Genomic DNA, 21,556 nt, shown 5'->3' with positions numbered 1-21,556 from the left:
CAAGTTGTCAAACACCTCATCAATGAAGAGCTCTCGGATCCCAGGATCCACAAAAACTCTCTCTTTAATTTTTACTTAGTGGAGTCGAGGGAATTTGTCAGCCAGTTACTTGAAAGCTGATCCAATCCGGTCCATGGCTTTTACAAAGTTTTTTTACCAGACCGAGTTTGATGTATAAGGGAGGTAGCAGAATTCTGTGCATTTCTTCTAGTGTTGGGTGTTGCACATTTTTCTCTCCGACTTTCAGAGATTCCCCTCTCAGGCCAGTCTCTCTTCACATAGTACCAAGTCTTTGACTGGCTGTCCCATCCACACAAAAAACAGCAGCAGTACTTCGTATATCCCAGCTGCAGACCCATCAACACAGACACTGCCTTAAGTCAAACATCTCGCTTGCTGTACTTGATATCCAACAGCTGTTTTAGGTTGTTGTTGTAGGTTTCTTTTACGTAAACGGTATGTCCAACTGGAATGGATGTAAGCTGGTTTCCATTATGCAGCAACACCGCCTCGAGACTAAATTTCGATGAGTCTATGAATAGTCACCATTTGTGCAGGTCATGTTTAATTTGAAGGACATTCATCAAGCGATCTACACTGTAGCAAAACACAAGGTCATCCTCCTTTCAGAAGTAAGATGCAAACTGCTCATGATGAGTGAGAAATGAAGTCACTTGGATACTTTCCTTGAGAAGATTCCACTGTAAGTCTTGATCCCCGTAACTCTTTGGCCTTGGACAGCTCCAGATTGTGAGCGATTGTTCAGTTCTTCTTGTGTGAAAATGTGTGGTGCAGATGACACACTGTGGCTGACATATGGATCATCATTAGATGCCAAACGCTCAGGTGTTTTAGGTTTCTGTTTGCCTCTGTCATCATCCTCAAAATCAATGGAAAATTCTTTTGGAGGTTTCGGAACGAGAAGTTCCTTTGCCATGCAGAACTAGTCGGAAAGCAGAGATGGTATATTTGGGGATGCTATTGTCCACTTCTTTTTCCTCGTGATGCCTCCCGAAACAGGTGATATCATGCAGAAGTAGCAGTCGTTCAAATGACTGCTTGGCTCCCTCTAAACCATAGGAAGAGCAAACGACACTTTACTGCCTTTCAGCCACTTTGGAAGATTTCTAGCACACATACTGCAGCATGTGTGTGTGGGGGCCCAGACCTTGTCGTGGTCTGCAATCTTACATCCAAAATAAAGCTGATAAGCCTTTTTCACTAATGGAGTGATGAACATTTTCTGGCTTGCAAATGTCACTTCCCTGCAAATGTAACAAAAGTTATTTGCACCATTAATATAAGTACGAGCCATCACTACTGCTGGATTTACACTGCAGGGATTGCTTGTGTAATACTCATCGCGTAGGAGTAAATGAGAGTGTAACCCAGGAAGTCACACAAACACTTGCTCACCCTATGAGACTTCACTTTATACTAATGATTGTATCATCCTACAACAGCAATGTCATCACTCAAGTGCATCGCAACAGCCAATGATGCATAGCTCTTGGGGATATTGAGTATGATTGGCTGATGCAACATTGAAAGCAGGAGATTCCTATATGATTAAAATGATATTCCTATATGATTAAAATGATATTGCATACATAGGTATCATTCCAAATGATACCTATGTATGCAATACAGACTGAGTCTCTCCAACAACGTGTTCAGCATATCGAAATTAGTAAAGAATCATTATTATCCTTTCAGAGGCAAATTGTGTGTTGTCCAGTGTTATCAGCAAAGCATCTATAGCAATAAACTTCAGCATATTATCAAGAGAATAACAAGATATATTTTTTTAATGAGGAAAAATATGGGAAGAAAACAAGTCCAATCCAGGGACTTGATTTAAATCAATTAAATGGGAATTTAATTAAAAATGTATTAGAGTTATACATAGAATTACAAATATCAATGGTTACACCTACTGATTCAGATGACTGGTTAGGCATAGCTCCAAAAATAAAAGATGATACCCTGCGTCCAATACCTGCTAGTACACCTTGGGGAATCTTCAAAGTTCGGCAAAGAATAGTATTCTAAGAGAAATTTGACGAAATAAAGCAGTGAGAGTTTTTTTTTTTTTTTTAAATACTGTTTATTCATCTAAAAGCTAAAATGACTATCTATTCAAAAAAGTTAAAAAGTTATTTTAATATGATTCTGATAATTGGGCATGTAAAATTAATACTCTATAGTAAAACCATATTATAAGAAAGCATATACTAAGAACTTTAAAATACAGTGAGTGAAAATTAATTTTTTTTTTTTTTTTGACATCACAAACACTGTTTCACCTTCCCCTATCCAGGAAGGAGATGATTTACGTAATTATTTAAAGAAATGCATTGCTCATCCATATTTTGACTTGTCACTTTCTTTCTGGATGAACACTCAGATTTTAACTGAAAGTTACTTTGCATATAAACATATGGATACATGCTATGCATTAAAATAAATAATAATAAAAAAAAATCAGCTGACTATTCAAGACAACTGTACTAAAATGACAAATTCACATGAAAAATATAACCATTAGTGAACTAAAAACATTAGTTTCATTTTAGTTTGAATATTTCTCCACCTTCAGCAGATAATCTACCATTCAGATTCAAGTTAAGAAGATGTAATAGAACTTCAAAATTCTCCTTTAACAAGCATTGATGCTTAAACTGCTTCTATGAATAAGCTTCATGTGCTTTCAAAGAATTCTATATTTAGTACTGCCACCACGATGAACCAAACCACACTTGTAAGATTCACTATATTGGATGAAATTGTAATATTTACTAATCATCTTTTCTGCAGAATAGCGAGTATGACCAATATAAGAGAAGTTACACTCTTACCCAACATATACCAGATAAAATGAGAACTTGTTTGTCCATGGTTATTGGTGAAAAACTGAAAAACTTTTTGTTTAAATGTAACGACAAATTAGTAATAGACAACTTTTGGAAATAAGAGACCACCATTCTGCCTGAAGTGGGTTGAAAAAGAGCAGTGTTTCAACTCTTAATGGGTGGTGGTAGATGATAGTGTGCAAATGGAAAGGATTGGGGGAGGGATCACATAATTTTTCTGCCTCAGAGATATGATAGTAAAGAGCTCTTGTAAGGATATTGAATGAGTGGGGAAAAAGGAAGTGGATGATGTGGAACAGTATTTTTATTATATTATATTTCTGTGAAGGATGATTACTTCTTTGACATGCATCTGCCTGTGAAGGTAGATTGCAGTATATGTAGCTGGCAAGGGTATGGGTACCATCACAGGTTGAGGTAAAGGAAATGTATAGGAAAGATAGTTTTATTTTTGTTTTGTTTTCTTCCTCTCTATAAATTTAATCCCAGAATCAATAATCTTACTCTGGGATTAAATTTCTAGAGAGGAAGAAAACAAAACAAAACAAAAATAAAACTATCTTTCCTATACATTTCCTTTACCTCAACCTGTGATGGTACCCATACCCTTGCCAGCTACATATACTGCAATCTACCTTCACAGGCAGATGCATGTCAAATAAGTAATCATCCTTCACAGAACTGAGGCAGAAAAATTATGCGATTCCCCCCCCCATCCTTTCCAAATTCAAATCCTGAATGAGGCTATGTAGCAAAAACACTGTGAACAAAGTACAAAGATGAAAAACTCTTCAGAGCATTCAAAATAACAGTCAACTAAGGGAAGAGAGAGTCCCCATTACACTACTATAGGGAGTCCACTTTCTGCTTGTGGATTTTTAACAAAATAATGGAAAATATGTTTTTATTACATCTATAATTTTCAGTCAAATACAATAACAATTAAAACAAGACAATTAAAATCTATTGTTTGAAAATGCCATTAACTTGTGAAATGAATGGGAGGAAACTGGATAGTCTCTGATAAATATTTGAAGTGAAGTACAGATACTAAAAATGTCTACTGAGAAGAATGAGGATAGAGACTACAGTTATTAATCATTATTTTGAAAATTGTTTATAATAAACAATATTCAAAAGAAATGTTGTAGGTCTGGTTGTAACACAACTTCTGTGACAGTACATGTGTGTACATGATGAATAAAAGTTTTGATAATGCTAGGAATATGAGAAGGACGATAATAAAAGTAATACTGAAAAATCTTACTAATATCTTTTCTTTCTGTAGAAAAACTGCAAATCTGCCTATGCAATTCTGATCAATGTCATCATCATCAAATTCCTGATTTATTATAGTACTACCTGAAAAATTTACATCATTACTAACTTCCAATCTACAATTTTCCTCAAATTCAGTCTGTTACCTGTCAAGACTTCAACATTATCATATATTTCTGCCTTCTAAGGCACTTTTTACTGAATCAATCAACTTATATCTTGGTCTTCCTCTGGGTCTTTTTCCTGCCAACCTGGCAAAGAACACTTGTTTTGCTTATCTTTCCTCGCCCATTCTGTTTAAGTGACTATATCACCTGAGATTAGCTCTGCTAATGCATTCCTGGATGCAGACAATGTAAAGTTCTTTCCTAATATCCTCATTTTTAATATGATATTGCATTGATGGCATCTGTTCATGCACCTAATCTTTCTCAGGACTCTCATATCTGCAGTCTCCAGACTTTGGTCAAGTGTTTGACTTCTGACACAGCTCTCACATCCATAAGTTAAAACTGGTATGAACACCATCTTGTATACAGCTAATTTAGTGTTCCGACCAATTTCTCGGGGTGCTTAAGGGTCAAAGCTGTATAACTGAGAGGCGACCTCCACATAGCCTTTAAAGGAATGCGGAGAACCGACCAGGGCTTCTGACCAAATGTCCAATCCCCACCTTCTCGTGGTGCACCCTGTTGGGTATCTACTTGGATACTGAATGAAAGAGGATGGGCTGGCAATTTGGGATTTAGCCAGCTAAATTGTATTCTTGTTGGTTAAACCAAAATAAAAAAATGATGGTACAACATGACAAAATTTCATGCCGATTGGGGCATTGCCTGGTTAAACAAGGCCCTCGTTGTTTTCGCCAGAGAACCATGGCGAACTGCGAAAAGTCAGCTACTGGAACAAATCTGAAAACAAACCCCAACTCAACATCAACAGAGTTAAAGATCGGTACTATCAACATAAGAAGCCTGAATGGCAAAGAAATGGAGCTAGCTGACGAATTAGATAAGTACCAGACATAATAGGGGTGACTGAAACAAAAAAGGCAAAAACTGGTGAAATCTTTCTGAGTAATAAATACAAAATGTTATATTCAGGCAATGACAATCAAGGAAAAGAAGGAGTAGCCATAGTATTCAACACAAAATACGAGGCTAATCTTGAAAGGCAGTCAGTCTCAAGTAGAGTAATGTGGGCAAATATGAGAATGGGGAACTGGACATTGAGACTTACTTGTGCCTATGGACCCACAGAAGGTTCTACTAAGGTAGAAGTGGAGGAATTTTTTGAGGCTTTAGAAAAAGCAACTGACACAATGAAAAAAGAAAAGTTGGTCCTTGTTTGGGATCTAAATAGCAGAGTAGGAAATGATTGTCGGATATACAGAAATATTTTGGGAAAATTTGGAGAAAAGAGCAAAGCTAATAATAATGGCAAATATCTGTTGGATTTCTGCTCAGGACTTGGACTGGTTATTACTAACACCATGTTCCAACATAAAAATGTGCACAAATTCACTTGGAGAGAAGAGGCTAGGAATAAGAAAAGTCTCATTGACTATGTTATTGTTGATAGTGATGTTTCCTCCGTGGTGCAGGACACCAGAGTGTACAGAGGATTTGAAATTGGAAGCGATCACTATTTAGTCTTGAGCAGGATAAAATTGAATTTCATATTGAAAAGAATAACAACATGTAAGAAAGTTTTAAAGCGAATAAAAGATGAGCAGCTCTCAGATGTGAACTGTAGACTAAAATACACAAAGATTATTGAAGAAAAAATGAAAGAGTTTGAGAACAGGAATCAAACCTTGGAGATTCAGTGGTAAGCCTTGAAGAAACCCTGATTGATTCAGCTAGAGAGGCATGTGGTGAAGTTGTCTGCAAGGATAGAAAAATTAGAACCCCATGAAGGACACAGGAAGTTAAAGAGGCAGTGAAGGAAAAGAAGAAAGCATATCAAAAGTTCCTGGCAAATAAGTCAGCTTGTGCTCTTAGAGAATACAGACACAAATATAAGAAAGCAAAACATTATGTAAAACTAGCTAAACAAAAGTCATGGGAGGACTTTGGCAAGAATATAGAAAATAAATATCAAAAAGGTGGCAAAATATTCTGGAGGTAGTTGAAGAAGCTTAGAAACGGAGGAAACAGTGCTGTAAAAGGAATTAGAGATGATAAAGGTGACATGAAAATGGGAGAAAAAGATATCCTTGAAGTATGGAGTAATTACTTTGAAAAACTGCTAAATGGAACAAGCAGTGATGACAGCACAGTGGTAAAAAACACTGACCAGGCATACAGTCAGGAATACATATCCATACTTTAAGTAGAAAAAGCCATCAAAGGCTTGAAATGTGGAAAGGCAGCAGGAGTAGATGATATTCGACCAGAAATGCTGAAGTATGGTGGTATAAGAGTCTTATAGTGGCTGCACTGCATAGTTCAGAAAGACTGGACTAAGGGGCGAATTCCCAATGATTGGAGTAGAGCCCTCATAGTACATATATATAAAAAGGGAAATAAAACTCAATGTGAGAATTACAGAGGTATATCCCTACTGAGTGTTCCTGGCAAGATCTATGCAAGTATACTTGAGAAACGGTTGAGAAGAATTGTGGAAGAAAAGCTTGGTGAAGAACAAGCTGGATTCAGGCCAAATAGAGGCTGTCAGGATCAGATCTTCACTTTACGACAAATAGTCGAGAAAGCATGGGAATATAACAAAGATCTGTATTTAAGTTTTGTCGATTTAGAAAAGGCATATGACAAGGTGCCAAGAGAGAAGCTGTTCAATACGCTATAGTTATATGGTGTCAATAAGGCATTATATCAAGCAATACTTAGTCTTTATTTGAGTTCTAAGTCAGCAGTTAGAATTGAAAGAAGTACAGGAAAATGGTTTAATGTTAAATCTGGAGTCAGACAAGGATGTACATTATACCCTCTGTTATTCATTATCTATATGGATCACATTATGAAGGAATGTAGTATTAAACCTGATATAAGAATTGGAGATGTTAATGTCAGCTCTTTGCTTTATGCAGACGATGTTATACTTCTAAATAAATCTGCTACAAGTTTGCAAGATTCCATGACTAAATTGAATAACTGTTTGTAATAGATATGGTATAAAGGTCAGCATTAAAAAGACAAAGACAATGAAAATAGGTAGAATTGTTGAAAATGTCAATTGTTTTGTGAACGGGGAATCTGTGGAACAAGTAAAACATTTCACCTACTTAGGCACGATTTTTAGTGAAGATGGTAAATTAAATATATAGAAATAGACAACAGAATCAGCAAAACTGGTATAGTGGGAAGTCAACTGAATAAATTCATATGGAATAAGAGAAAAATTAGTCAGAACACTAAATTAGCTGTATACAAGACAGTGTTCAAACCAGTTTTAACTTATGGATCTGAGAACTGGGTCAGAAGTAAAACACTTGACCAAAGACTAGAGACCGCAGATATGAGCGTCCTGAGAAAGATTATAGGCGTGAACAGATGGCATCATGGCAATATCATATTAAAAACGAGGATATTAGGAAAGAACTTGACATTGTCAGCATCCAGGAATACGTTAGCAGAGCTAATCTCAGGTGGTATAGTCACTTAAACAGAATGGGAGAGGAAAGATTAGCAGAACAAGTGTTCTCTGCCAGGCTGGCAGCAAAATGACCCAGAGGAAGACCAAGATATAGGTGGATTGATATGGTACAAAGTGCCTTAGACGATAGAAATATAAGATGTGATAATGTTGGAGTCTTGACAAGCAACAGACTGATTTGGAGGAAAATTGTAGATAGGAAGTTACTAATGATGTAATTTTTTTCATGTAGTACTATCGTATCCTGTACACCCCATGAGGGTACATGGCAGGAATTTGATGATGATGATGACGACTAATTTCTCTCAGTTGAATAAATTCCATACGAATTTATTCAACTGACTTCCTACCATACCAGCTTTGTTGATTCTGTTGTCTATTTCTATATTTAATTACCATCTTCACTAAAAATCATGCCTAAGTAGCTGAAATATTTTACTTGTTCCACAGGTTCTCCATTCATAATGCAGTTGATATTTTCAATGCTACTGCCTATTTTCATTGTCTTTGTCTTGTTACTGCTGACCTTCATAACATATCTAATACAACAGTTATTCAATTTACTCAGGGAATCTTGCAGACCTGTAGCGGATTTATTTAGAAGTATAACATCATCCGCATAAAGCAAAAAACTGACATTAGCATCTCCAATTTTGATATAAGGTTTAATACCACTTTTCTTCATAATGTGATCCATATAGATAATGAATAACAGAGTGGATAGTGTACATCCTTGTCTGACACCAGATTAAACATTCAACCACCTTCCTGTACTTACTTCAATTCTAACTGCTGACTTGCAACTCAAATAAAGACTAAGTATTGCTTGATATAATGCCCCATTGACACCATATAACTCTAGCATTTTGAATTGCTCCTCTCTTGGCACCTTGTCATACGCCTTTTCCAGATCTACAAAACTTAAATACTATTAAGTATAATTTCTGGGAAATTCCCATGCTACTCCTCTAAAACACTATTAATATAATTAACGGCTATTTTAGCCTGTTTTTGTTTAGGAGTGTTCCTTATATTTAATACATTGGCTAACATAACTCAAAAGGGGTATATATATATATATATATATATAATTTAGGACATTACGGGCGAGTGTAGAAGGCAATTATGGCAGAATAAAAAATGTTGAAAAATTATGTACATACCTTGATTTTGGTTTAAAGATGCCTTCTAAATCCAAGAACATGGGAAATAAGTTTGTATTAATAATAAAAAGATGCAATTTCAGTCTTCCCTGTATTCTGTGGTTTGTTTTTCTTTTTGATGTTGCGATGTTTTTCGTGTTCAGATATCCTGGAATGGGAATATTGCAATCCCTGAAGTGCTCTTGTAGTCTAGTCCATAACGACCTAATAACGACCACAGAATACAGGGAAGACTGAAATTGCAGCTCACACCCTTGAACTAAAACACATTCTCCAAATTGACAAACAAGAAAACGAAACGATGCTCAGAATATCCGAAACTATTGCCATAAAATGTGATGGTAATTCTATCAACGTCCACCGCCCCTACCTAATTTCCGAATGTTGGACAATCCAAAACTTACAAATTAAGCCTCGCCTCCAGCCATTTAGCGACAACAAATGCCCAAATTTGGCAGACACATCTTGCAGCCTTGACGTAGCCCTACAGTCATTCCCACAAAGTTCCGACGATGGTCAGATGATGACCGAAACGGTCCACACCCCGTAAACCCTTGCTCCAGTTTCCACATAAGGATACCCTTGCCCTTCCTTTCCCCCCCCCCCCTCTCCCCACAACAAAATAATATATATATATATTATTAATAGTAACCCGGGTTCCCAAACTTATTTCCCGTGTCCCAAACACATCCCCATGTCCTTTCCCTCTCTTCCTCCCCTCCCCCCTTCCACAAGAGCTTGGATTTAGAAGGCATCTTTAAACCAAAATCAAGGTATGTACATAATTTTTCAACATTTTTTATTCTGCCATAATTGCCTTCTACACTCGCCCGTAATGTCCTAAATTATATATATATATACCCCTTTTGAGTTATGTTAGCCAATGTATTAAATACAAGGGACACTCCTAAACAAAAACAGGCTAAAATAGCAGTTAATTATATTAACTTAAATACTATAATAAATTTAGTTTAATCCTTTATCCAAGTGTGAGCAAACAAAGTTTTCGCCTGAAAATATCTTCAGGACTGAGGCAAGGTGTTGCATCTGTCGGCAACTCGTAGCAAAGGTGGACCAAGCTCTCTCATCACTCCTTGGGACATGTATATGGCTATGCATTAAGAAAAGGGCCACTACCCAGACTGGTTTCGACCTTTATTGAGGTCTCATCAGTGAGAGGCAGACCCAGAAGTGGTGACATTAAGGCAGAAGCAAAGGAGAGGTCATATTTACCTATGAGTTGCCAACTGGTGTACCACCTTATTATTAAATTACTCTGGATTTAGAGAAAGATGTTGGAAGTTTATTTTGCACTTGGTTAGACTACAATAAATTTAGTTTTATCCTTTATCCAAGTGTGAGCAGCAAAGTTTGCGCCTGGAAATATCTTCAGGATTGAGGCACGGTGGTGCATCTGTTGGATGAGAGCTTGGTCCATCTTTGCTACGAGTTGCCACATCTTTGCAACATAGTCAATGAGACTTTTCTTATCCCTTGCCTCTTCTCTCCATGTGAATTTGTGCACATTTTTATTTTGGAACAATGTATTAGTAATAACCAGTCCATGTCCTGAGCAGAAATCCAACAGGTATTTGCCATTATTAGCTTTGCTCTTTTCTCCAAATTTTCCCAAAATATTTTTGTATGTCTGACAATCATTTCCTACTCTGCTATTTAAATCTCCCAACAAGGACCAACTTTTCCTTTTTCATTGTGTCAGTTGCTTTCTCTAAAGCCTCAAAAAATTCCTCCAATTCTACCTTAGTGGAACCTTCTGTGGGACAACAGGCACAAATAAGTCTCATTGTCCAGTTCCCCATTCTGATATTTGCCCACATCACTGCCACCCCTATTATGTTGATCTGGTACTTATCCAATTCTTCAGCTAGCTCCATTTCTTTGCCATTCAGGCTTCTTATGTTGATAGTACCGATCTTGAACTCTGGTGATGTTGAGTTGAGGTGAGTTTTAGGATTTGTTCCAGTAGCTGACTTTTTGCTGTTTGCCTTGGTTCCATGGCAAAAACAGGGACCTTGTTTATCAGGCGATGCCCCAGAAGGCATGAAATTCTGTCTTGTTGTACCATCATTTGATATTTTGGTTTAAGCCCAATAAGAATACAATTTAGCTGGCTAAATCCCAAATTGCCAGCCCATCTTTGTTCGTTCAGTATCCAAAAGATACCTAACAGGGTGCACCATGAGAAGGTAAGGATTGGATATTAGGTCAGAAGCCCTGGTCAGTTCTCTGCATTCCTTTAAAGGTTATGTGGAGGTCTCCTCTCAGTTATATAGCTTTGATCAATGTCTCACTCTGAAATTCTAAGGAAAGAAAGCTATTATTGATTTCTAATTCTTGGTGAATGAATCATTCTTTGATGATCAGTTAAGTTTTTGGAAAAATATGAAACACCAGACAAGAAAGAGCACCATAAACAGCAAGCATTTCATCCATGTAATGTGTCCACACAATTCCATTATGATCTTAAAAGGCACTAATCACATTTCCCCCCCTTTTTTTTTAGTTCACACATTACATATTTTATAAATAAAACCGTGAGTTTTGTCCAGTTGAATGAATACCAACAATGAAGTGTGCATCATCTCTAGCATGCAATTCATGTGCTTGATTTGAACAGTTAGTCAAATGTTGCACATTTTCACTCTATATTCAAAGCAGTTTAATTTTTGGATCACTGGAGAGGAATGAGTTATTCATCAAATATTCAAAAATACTTGATTCGAGGGATGACTGTACACACACACACACACACACACACACACACACACACACACACACACACACACACACACACACACAATCATCCCTTAACTTACGTCTGGGTTCCATTCCATCTGGCAGGATGTAAGTTGATACATTAAATCAACAGAGCTATAGCTGGTTAGGGACTTAACCGTAATAAGTATACTGCTATTTAATTTTTAAACCTTATTATAAAACTGTACTGTGTGTTACTTTTACTATAAAACAGGAGAATAATCACCCAAATCTTCCTCATCCATATTAAATATTTGCTGTGGCAAATAATTTTCCTCCGTAATAATTTCATCCAATTTTTCCACAAACTCCTTGGCAGCCTTCTCAGCACTTGCAGATTCCCATACATTAAATTTGTAGTCATGATCTGGTTCTGCTTTCTCCTTCAACATGTTGAAGAGACTTCGTGCCATAGCGGTTATGGTCACGATGCTAAGGGGATATGTGCTTTTGGTTCAGGTCCTCTATCCATGATGCAAGTAGCTTTTCCATATCAACGATAGGACCTTGTTGTTGCTTTGTCACTATCTTTGATTTAATGGAAGCAGATCCTTTCACAATCTTTACGATTTTATCCTTATTTTTCAAAATGATTGTACTGTAGAATGAGACCATCCGAAGTCATGTGATCACACTGACTGTAGAATGAGACCATCCGAAGTCATGTGTGATCACACTGATGGGCTTACCAGCTTCACGTTACTTGATAACTAGCAACTTTGTTTCAAGATGATCAATTGCTTGCCTCTTTTTCTGTGATTGTTCACTAGTTTTTTTGATTGTGCATGTAGGGCCATGTTGCACAAAACATCGCGAAATATTTAAAGATAAATACAAAAATAACCCATTTCTCAAACACAAAATCAATAGAGGAATTGTTTAAGACACGTGCCGACTGCCAAGGGAGGTTGCCACTGTGCATGCTTTACCTTACTCTCGCTTGTGTCTTGTTCAAAAGTATAGTAGAAAATGTTATTTATTCTCTTGTGGGATCACAGACATATCTTCGAAAGCATGCAAGCGAGAGTAAGGTAAAGCATGCACAGTGGCAACCTCCCTTGGCAGTCGGCATGTGTCTTCAACAATTCCTCTGTTGATTTTGTGTTTGAAATATGGGTTATTTTTGTATTTATCGTTTCTCCACCACTGACTGTAGTGGAACTAGACTATTGCTGTCCACTCAGCAATGTATGAAACCTGCCATGTTCAAGGAATGACTGTATATATATATATATATATATATTCTTTCTTTCATATTGTATGTGTACATTTATACATCTGAAAAACCATTGTTCAGATGTGCTATAACTACACATATATATACAATTAAAAAAAAATATGTCAGCAATATATTTTAATTCATCAACACACACACACACACACAGAGAGAGAGAGAGAGAGAGAGCTGAGTGAGGACAACACTGAACTTCTGAAAGCAAGTAGAGGAAGCAATACAGAAAATCTTGGTCTAAACTTTTAATTCTATGTCTAAAAAAGCATGATGTACAAGAAACAGTATGATGTAATGCCTATTTTTCTTTTGATCTGAACATGGCAGGTTTCATACATTGCTGAGTGGACAGCAATAGTCTAGTTCCACTACAGTCAGTGGTGCTTGATCAGTCGAGCACAATACACAATGCAGTTCAAACTGGCAGCTGGTATAGATGTACATATGAAAGTGGTTATTGAATTCCTGAGTGCAGAAGATGGGTTTGATGAAAATTCACCTCCATCTGAAATACACATAAGGAGATGATACTATTGACATGAGCACAGTCAAATTCTGGGTTAGATGATTTATGAATTGTGAACCTGTCTTGTTTATGGATTTTTTGGAGAGAGACATCATGTTTAATTCATTATAGTAGAGAGATCCTACAGAAATAAAAAAACATTCAGAGTTTGGCCTACTAGAAACACGAATTAGGTCTTTCTCCATGACCTCATCTCAATTTGCACACAAGGGATACAATTGCAACATTTGTCTGGAATGATCTTCCCCATCCCACCCAGCTTGGATCTGGCATTCTCCAACTATCACGTTTAGTTCTTTGAAGACTGCATTCAACAAATACCATTCTGTGGATGGTAAGTGTTAATGAAGAGCTCCAATATCGGGTTAGACTTATGAGATTGGTATATAACATCTCTCTTTCTCTATGATAGATAGCAAGTTCATAAAGAATGATGGACACATTGTTGAAAATAATGTTCACAAAAGATGGAAGATTAATCCATGTAAAAAGACTTTTCTAGGTGTGGGGGAATAAAGCAGGAGGTATTACTTTTGTACCACCCCTCCTAACAAGAACATGAAAAATGTTATTTTCATATACAAAAGAAGTGAAGTAAAGACTAACTATAATTATCCCATCAGTGATTATATACAAGTTTTCACAAAAGTCATGGCAAATAAGCTTTAGATCTAAAGAGGCCATATTTGTGTGTTGCAACAGACTACTGAATGATGCAATGAATGCTAGCTCCCATTATATCTTGAATTTTTTTTTTTTTTTTTTTTTTTTTTTTTTTTTTTTATGAGTAAACCAATGATTTGGTAACAATTTTTAAAATATTCAAGGCACTATAAAATCCGCATGCAAAGAAACCTTATGTTAAGACCATCAAGTCAGCACATGCTAAAGCATGGAAATATGTATGGAAAATGTACAGGAATAAGACAAGACGATACAATCTCTTCCTAAACTATACCATCTAAATGATAGTATGAAAGGAAACATACGAGAATGATATGAAAGTGATGTATATGAAAATAGCATGAAATGAGGATATTTTTTTTAAAAACTCTAGTATTATACTATTCTTCAAACAGATGTAACTGGAAAACTTTGAGAATTATAATTTAATACTGAAAAGGATATGGAGAACAGTACAAATACAGTCCACTCTTACTATAGCAAACACTGCTATAATTACTGAAAAGTCCCAATGAAAGTACCATAGACATAAGTGCTATTCTAAAAGACATTGCAAACTATCCAATATAACCTATTCCTGAGGTCCCTATGAGTTCTCTATAATGAGTCAACTGTAGTAGAAGATATAAAGAACAAAACAGACGAGCCATTCTGGAAAAAAAAACTTTTTGAAATATTACCAGTGAACAAATAGAACACTGACAGAAGTCTCAATATATTTAATATGATTCCATAACAACCTGAAAATGTGCAAGCTGTAAAATCAGTGATCAGACTAACTATGGACATTATTGAAATTTCTTTAAAATTTTTTATTTATTTAACAAATGCTGCTGCAGTGACCTAGGGTCCTTAATATCCTATATACAGAAAATTTGAAACAGTTTCTAACCAAAAATGATGATGATGCTAAGCACTTCTGCCAGAGCACTCAATGCAAGATGATGGTTTAATTATCATACTGCAAAACTCCACAACAAAAGTCCTGGTAATGATAACATCACTGGAGAAATTATTAAATATGGTGGTGAAAGTATGGTTACAGAAATGCACCAACTAGTCAGGGGCGTTCGACCCATCGATCACGGAGCGATTTTTGGTCGATCTCTTGTGTATTCCTCCTTCCTTACAAATTTAATTAAACCTGAAAACATAATATTTTATTTATCATTATTTTGTATTATTTTTAATTCGCTTTAAGTGTATTGCTATTGTTTATTTATTTTTCGTTAAAATTGTCAAATCAGTAATTTTCTTATAAGTCTGGGTAAATGAATTAATTTGGATCAATGGAATCAAACAGCGAGCGCCGAGTGAATACGATTATAAGCAGAGTGTAAAAACTCAATTGTAGCTTAAATATTCCAAAGCATTACATTGATTTTTTACTTAGGTTAAGTCCCATGTGAATATTGTAAAAAAATAAACTTTGTTTGTCTCGGTATAGTTTGTATTTTTTGTAAATAACTCTTTTGAAGCTAACTGTATATACTCCTTTAATAAGAATATGTTAGAGTGTTAAAAACAAAGGCAATGTTTTTGTTGCCGAAGCCGTACATGGCAGCATTAGAAAGATTGTTATTGAAACTTGTATGTATGAGAAAGGCTTGCAGGCTCTAAGTGTAAACATCTCGGAAATCAGTCAGAAAGAGTTCAAACAACTTTCTGATGGTCGGCAACTTACAATCAAAAGGAAGCGGAGGAGAACAAAAGGCATGCTGAACTTGAAACTTAAGATGAAAGACTCATACCGATTCTTTGGGGGTTGCCAAACTTCATGCAAGGTCTCGGAGGAGGCCTAATAAAAAGGGACTGAAGCAAGCAGAAAGGGTCCCAGTTCCAGAATTACTGTCAGAGAGGAGGGCACCCGGTCCAGAGTCGCCGTCAGAGAGAGACTGCCCGGATCCACGTTGCTTGAGAAAAGAGTTTCCCACTTCCAGAAAGAAGTTTCTCGGTTCGAGAAGTCGCTAGAGAGAGACTACTTCTAGGCCCCGCAAACAAGGTTTCAAATTGCCGAAGAAAAGTTTCCAGGCCAGGTTAATGTCAGACATTCACCAGTGTGTTGCGTTTTCATTACAATTTGATGAATCAAACAACTTCACTAATATTGCTCAGTTAATGGTATTTATTCGCATGGTATTTCAAGATTATTCAAGTAAAGAAGAACTTTTAAAAATATAACCATTATTGGGAAGGACTAGGGGAGAAGACATTTTTTCGGCATTTGATGAATTTGTGAAACAACACAAACTTCCACTTTTTAAATTTGTGTCTATTACTACTGATGGTGCTCCTGCAATGATAGGTAATAAATCAGGCTTCATTTTATTATGTAAAAACGATGACAAATATCCAGATTTTTTAATGTACCACTGTATTATTCACCAACAAGTACTGTGTAGTAAAAGATTAAACACAAAAGATGTTTTGGATATTGCATTTAAAATTGTCTGTTCGAGGAAAAGTCCTGCAACGGCGGTTATTTAAATTACAGGCAGATGATGGTAGGGAACTTTGTTGTACAATAATGTTCGCTGGCTCAGCAGAAGTCAATTTTTAGAAAGATTTCTTGTATTAATTAACGATATAAAAATTTTTCTTGATGAAAAAGGAGATATTTATCCACAATTGAGTGATAAAAGATGGTTGTTACACTTATCATTTTTAGTAGATTTCTGGACGAAATTAAGTAATTTAAATTTAGAGTTACAAGGTAGAGATAAAAATTTAATTGACATGTTAAGTTCAATAAAAACTTTCCAACAATACTTACTTTTATTAAAGAAAAATATAAATGACCATGAATTTAGACCTCTCCCATATTTATTAAAATTTTTTGAACAAAATCAAGAAATGCTTCGCTATGATTTAAAAGAATTTATTCGTGAAACAGAATTAGTTGAGGAAGAAATAAATTCAAGATTTAAAGATTTTAATAAAAATCTTTAAATGATTGTATCTTTTATCAATAATCCATTTAAAGAAAACTTAACATCACAGAAATTTCAAATAAAATTAGTGGGCTGTTTGATATAAACCAAGCTGAAGTAGAACTTGAGATAATAAACATTCAGAATAGTTTACATTTAAAATCAATAAACAACGAAGTCATTTGGAAGTATGCACATGAAAAATTCCCAATATTAACTGATATTGCACGAAAAATTCTATCGTGTTTCGGATCGACATACTTGTCAGAATCCGCTTTTTCAAATATGACAGTCATAAAAAATCAATTAAAAAACCAAATTACAAATGATCATTTGGATGATTGTCTGCTATTGGCCACTTCTTCATATCAACTTGACTATGAAAATATTGTGAGGTCCAAACAATGCCAAATTTCACATTAACTTTTTATTTCTTTTAATCAACCAGCATTTCCTGTAACTTGTGAGTTTGTAATCAATTTTTTTTTTTCTTTCTAACTTTGGTTTTCCAAAATAGAGAAATAAATATTTTATTCCAATATATTTTTTTTTATTGTTGTATTAAAATATTTGTTGTATTAAATTAATTAAAAGTGATAAATAAATTTTTAAATACACAAATAAAGTTTTTATTTGTTTATTTGTGCATAATCAGATATCAGGTTGCGGAAACGTGATCTATATAAGAGAGTAGATCGCCGAATAACTTTTTATAGAAAAGTAGCTCGCATAGTAAAAAAAGTTGAACACCACTAAACTATGTAATATGGTATGGAAAGAAGGGAAAATGCCAGAGGAGTGGGTGAAATCGATATAGTGACATTATACAAGAAAGGAAATAAGCTAGAATGTAAAAATTATGCAACAATCGCTTTGATAAGTCACCTCGGTAAGGATGATATTGACAGAAAGATTGAGAACACAATTGGAAGCATACCTTGCAGACGAGCAAGCAGGATTTAGAAAAGATAGAAGCATAATTCAACAGATTTTGACAATGTGGTTAATAGCAGAGAAAGCTAGGAGAAAAAACAAAAATATATATACCTGCTTTGCTGATTTTCAGAAGACATTTGACAGTATCAACCAGAAAGTGACATTAGAAGTGCTAAAATCCTATGGAATTGATAGAAAACTAATAGCTATATTAATAGATGTTTACAAGAATGCAGTTGCAGCAGTTAGAATAGGTGATGATTTGGAAAAATAGTTTAGAACAAGCAGAGGTACTAGACAGGGGGACCCAATATCACCAAGCATTCTCATAGCACATTTAGAAAGAGCAATGGATAAAATGAAGGAAAGTGCAAAAGAAATATTAGTACATGGAATGAGAATTGACAATCAGAAATTCGCAGATGACATTGTTATTATGGAAGAAGATGAAAGAGAACTACAAAAAACATTGAAACTGTTAAATCAGGAAGGAAAGAGATTTGGGACTTGTGATGAACTTGGAAAAAACAAAGACAATGGTATTTGGTGAGAAGAACATGAAAATGAAGTGGAATGAATAAGTGAATGTTGATATAGAAAATGTAGAACAATTCACATATTTTGGAAGTAAAATGACATATGATTTGGACTGTAAAAAAGAAATAAAGATCAGGATTGTAAAGTGAAGAACAAATCTGAAGGCCATGGATAACATCTGGAAAAGTAAAGTGATCAGCCTGCAAACAAAACTAAGAGTACTAGAAACATGCATCTTTAGCAGTGCACTGTATGGACCTGAAATGTAGGTAATAAAAAAGGAATTTTAGCATTTGAAAGAACTTGTTACAGGAAGATTCTAAGAAGGATGGGTACAGAAAATCACAAATGAAGAGCTCTATCAGAAGATACAACCAAAGAAGAATCTAATGCAGAAGATTATAAAATGGAAGCTGCAATTATTTGGACACATCTGCAGAATGAGTGACGACTGGAAGATAAAGACATTCATGTTTGGTATTATGGATGGTGTAAACAGAAGAGCTAGACCATACAGAGAATGGACAGACAACATAAAGGACTGGTGTGGAATGGATGTACAGAAGCTGCGACATTGTGCACTGGACAAAGAAAGGTGGAAGGTGAAGGAGGCATCAGACACCAATGGGCAGTGAGCCCATGGTTCGTGATGATGATGATGAAAATTCTACCAACATCCTCTCTATAATGAGAGAGGAGGATGGGGAAAGGATCCAGTGAAATATAAGAAATGGACATGAAGAAAACCGAAGAGGCCCATATAAATATGCGACAAGGACTTAAATGAAAGTGTCCTGAAGGGAGAAAAAAAAAATTACAATTATACCACTAATAAGAAAGCACTGCTGTGAATGATGGATAATGAATATGAAACTGAAATATCTTAATTATTCAATTTATGTTTGTACAGTACAATAATAACATTCTTAATTCATTGGCTGTTCAACAAAATTGGTAAATCATTTTTTTTGTATATTGTATCTCTCTCTCACACACACACACACAGATAAGAGACAAATCAGCTTTTACCTGTCCATCACATGTAAATGGGGAAACAAGAACCAGAGAACTTGTTGTAGTAGCTAGAATACATCCTAAGGGCTGCAATATAAAACAAATTTTTACATGAAGAAAGAAATTCAACAAAAGTATGTTGTTGTTTTTTTTAAATATTTGCTAAATAAATCACTTCATTGCACTCTACATGAGTATAAAGTGATAGGAATATGAATAAAAGCAATTATGGCTATAAGCCATCACAGAAAAATGCCCTGTTATAATATACAAAAATAATCTTAATCTTCAACATAAGCTTTGAAATATATGAATAATTTGAAATTAACTCCAACCTCACAATTTCTAAATGTATTCTAATTTTGTGCTTTAAGAATATTTTTCTCCAGAATACCTGAATATTAGTCAAAGAAAAGCACTCTTGTCCTTGTAGATCAGCAGCAGATTCTATAGATGACCCTTCGTGAGCAATGTTAGGCCAATATCGAACAATACCTTCTGGAGATACTGCCAAAGCAGCTGGCATTTGTGGGTCCTTATTTGGAAGCACACAGACTAATTCTGCTTTGTGAGCTAAATCACTTGGAGGAAGAGTTAATTCTCTACAGTAAGCCACCTAAAGAAAATAAAATCAATTTACAAATTGAAAATTCCATGTACAGTTTTAAAAAGGGAAAGGCAGCTATTTCTCATCATTAGCAAATATGTAAGGATTAAAGGAATATATTATAGCAGATAGTTTGCTATAGTGAATTTTGTTTTTAGAATAATACTATTTCTGGGAATTGATCAGGACTTTGACAGTTTGATATAATGAGTGATAATGGCATTTGCTGTGCACTATTCAGAATTCACTAAAGTTTGGGTCAAACAGGAAATTATTAGGAATATATTTTTCCTTCATCACAACATAATGGAATCAAGTTAATTTAAATGTCTTAATATGTAAAATTTTCACCTAAGTTTCAAAGCCATTGTCAATACAATTACAGGAACACACACACACACACACACACACACACACACACACACACACACACACACACACACACACACACAAAGTACAACAATTCAACTGAAAGCATATGATATTATGTGCACTATTGGCTGCAGGAGAATAGCTCCATTTGCATTAATAGATATACAAAATAAATTACAATAAAATAATTTAGTTTATAAATTATTTTTAAATATAAACAATAAATTAATTACAAATTAAGGAACACATAAATGGTCAGCATCACTTCCCAAAATTGAGAAAGTTTTAAACAATTGTAAAGCACACATTATGAATGTGTGCTTTATGGTTTTCTTTGTACAGTCTTTCTGGAAGAAAATAACTCTAAAAATAACACTTAGATTTTGTTCTGCTGAAACCTGTGTTTTGTAGATAACGAATGGCTTGCTAAACGATTTTTTGGGGTATTTTAAGTGAAATGTATTCCTGATTTTCTTCAAGATAAATTTGTGCAAAATGACCAATCTGTCCATAATAACATAAGCTGCAAGAGCAGGAGATTCTGTAAACTCCATGATAAAAAGGAGGAGGATCTTTATCTTTAGGAGATATAAGGAAGGTATTAATTTTGCAAACTGGATGGAAAGAGACTTATAAGTCAATCTGCCAAAGTAGTCTTGCTATTTTTTGTGAAAGTCCTTTAATATATGGAATATAAATTCTGGTAATTTCTTCTTGAAGAGAGTTAAGATGACAGCTTAATTATTGTTATTTAGATAATGATAACCATTAGAGATAAAGGTAGTTTTCATAATAAACAATTCTTTGTTTAGAGGAGAGTTTGTAGAACAATTTTATAAGCTCTGCCAACTAAAGATTTGATTACAACATATTCCTGACAAGGGTGATAATATGAGTTAAAATCAACATATTTAACCAGTATGAGCTGGTTTTCTATATACTGAGACCTGTAGACTACAGTTTGGTTGATGTAGAATGGGAACTTCTAGGAAAGGAAGGCAATTGTTAT

General features: G+C 35.1%; 1 protein-coding gene across 3 annotated transcripts in view; it reads right to left on the bottom strand.

Annotated features, from left to right (window-relative positions):
* The window catches only part of Nup133 (nuclear pore complex protein Nup133), a 269,882-nt gene that overhangs the window by 230,791 nt on the left and 17,535 nt on the right, over nucleotides 1-21,556 (bottom strand). For all 3 annotated transcript variants that reach the window (XM_090402314.1, XM_090402316.1, XM_090402315.1), the window contains exons 4-6: nucleotides 19,963-20,184; nucleotides 19,584-19,655; nucleotides 1,938-2,048 (exon numbers count right to left, since the gene is read on the bottom strand). In XM_090402314.1, coding sequence (XP_090258440.1) covers nucleotides 1,938-2,048; nucleotides 19,584-19,655; nucleotides 19,963-20,184 — 405 coding nt within the window. The remainder of the gene's footprint in view (nucleotides 1-1,937; nucleotides 2,049-19,583; nucleotides 19,656-19,962; nucleotides 20,185-21,556) is intronic.

Source organism: Typopeltis vanoorti, chromosome 13 (assembly GCF_054136105.1).
Source record: "Typopeltis vanoorti isolate ZY-2024b chromosome 13, IOZ_Tvanoo_1.0, whole genome shotgun sequence".
NCBI lineage: Eukaryota > Metazoa > Arthropoda > Arachnida > Uropygi > Thelyphonidae > Typopeltis > Typopeltis vanoorti.
This window is presented reverse-complemented; position numbering and strand designations above follow the sequence as displayed.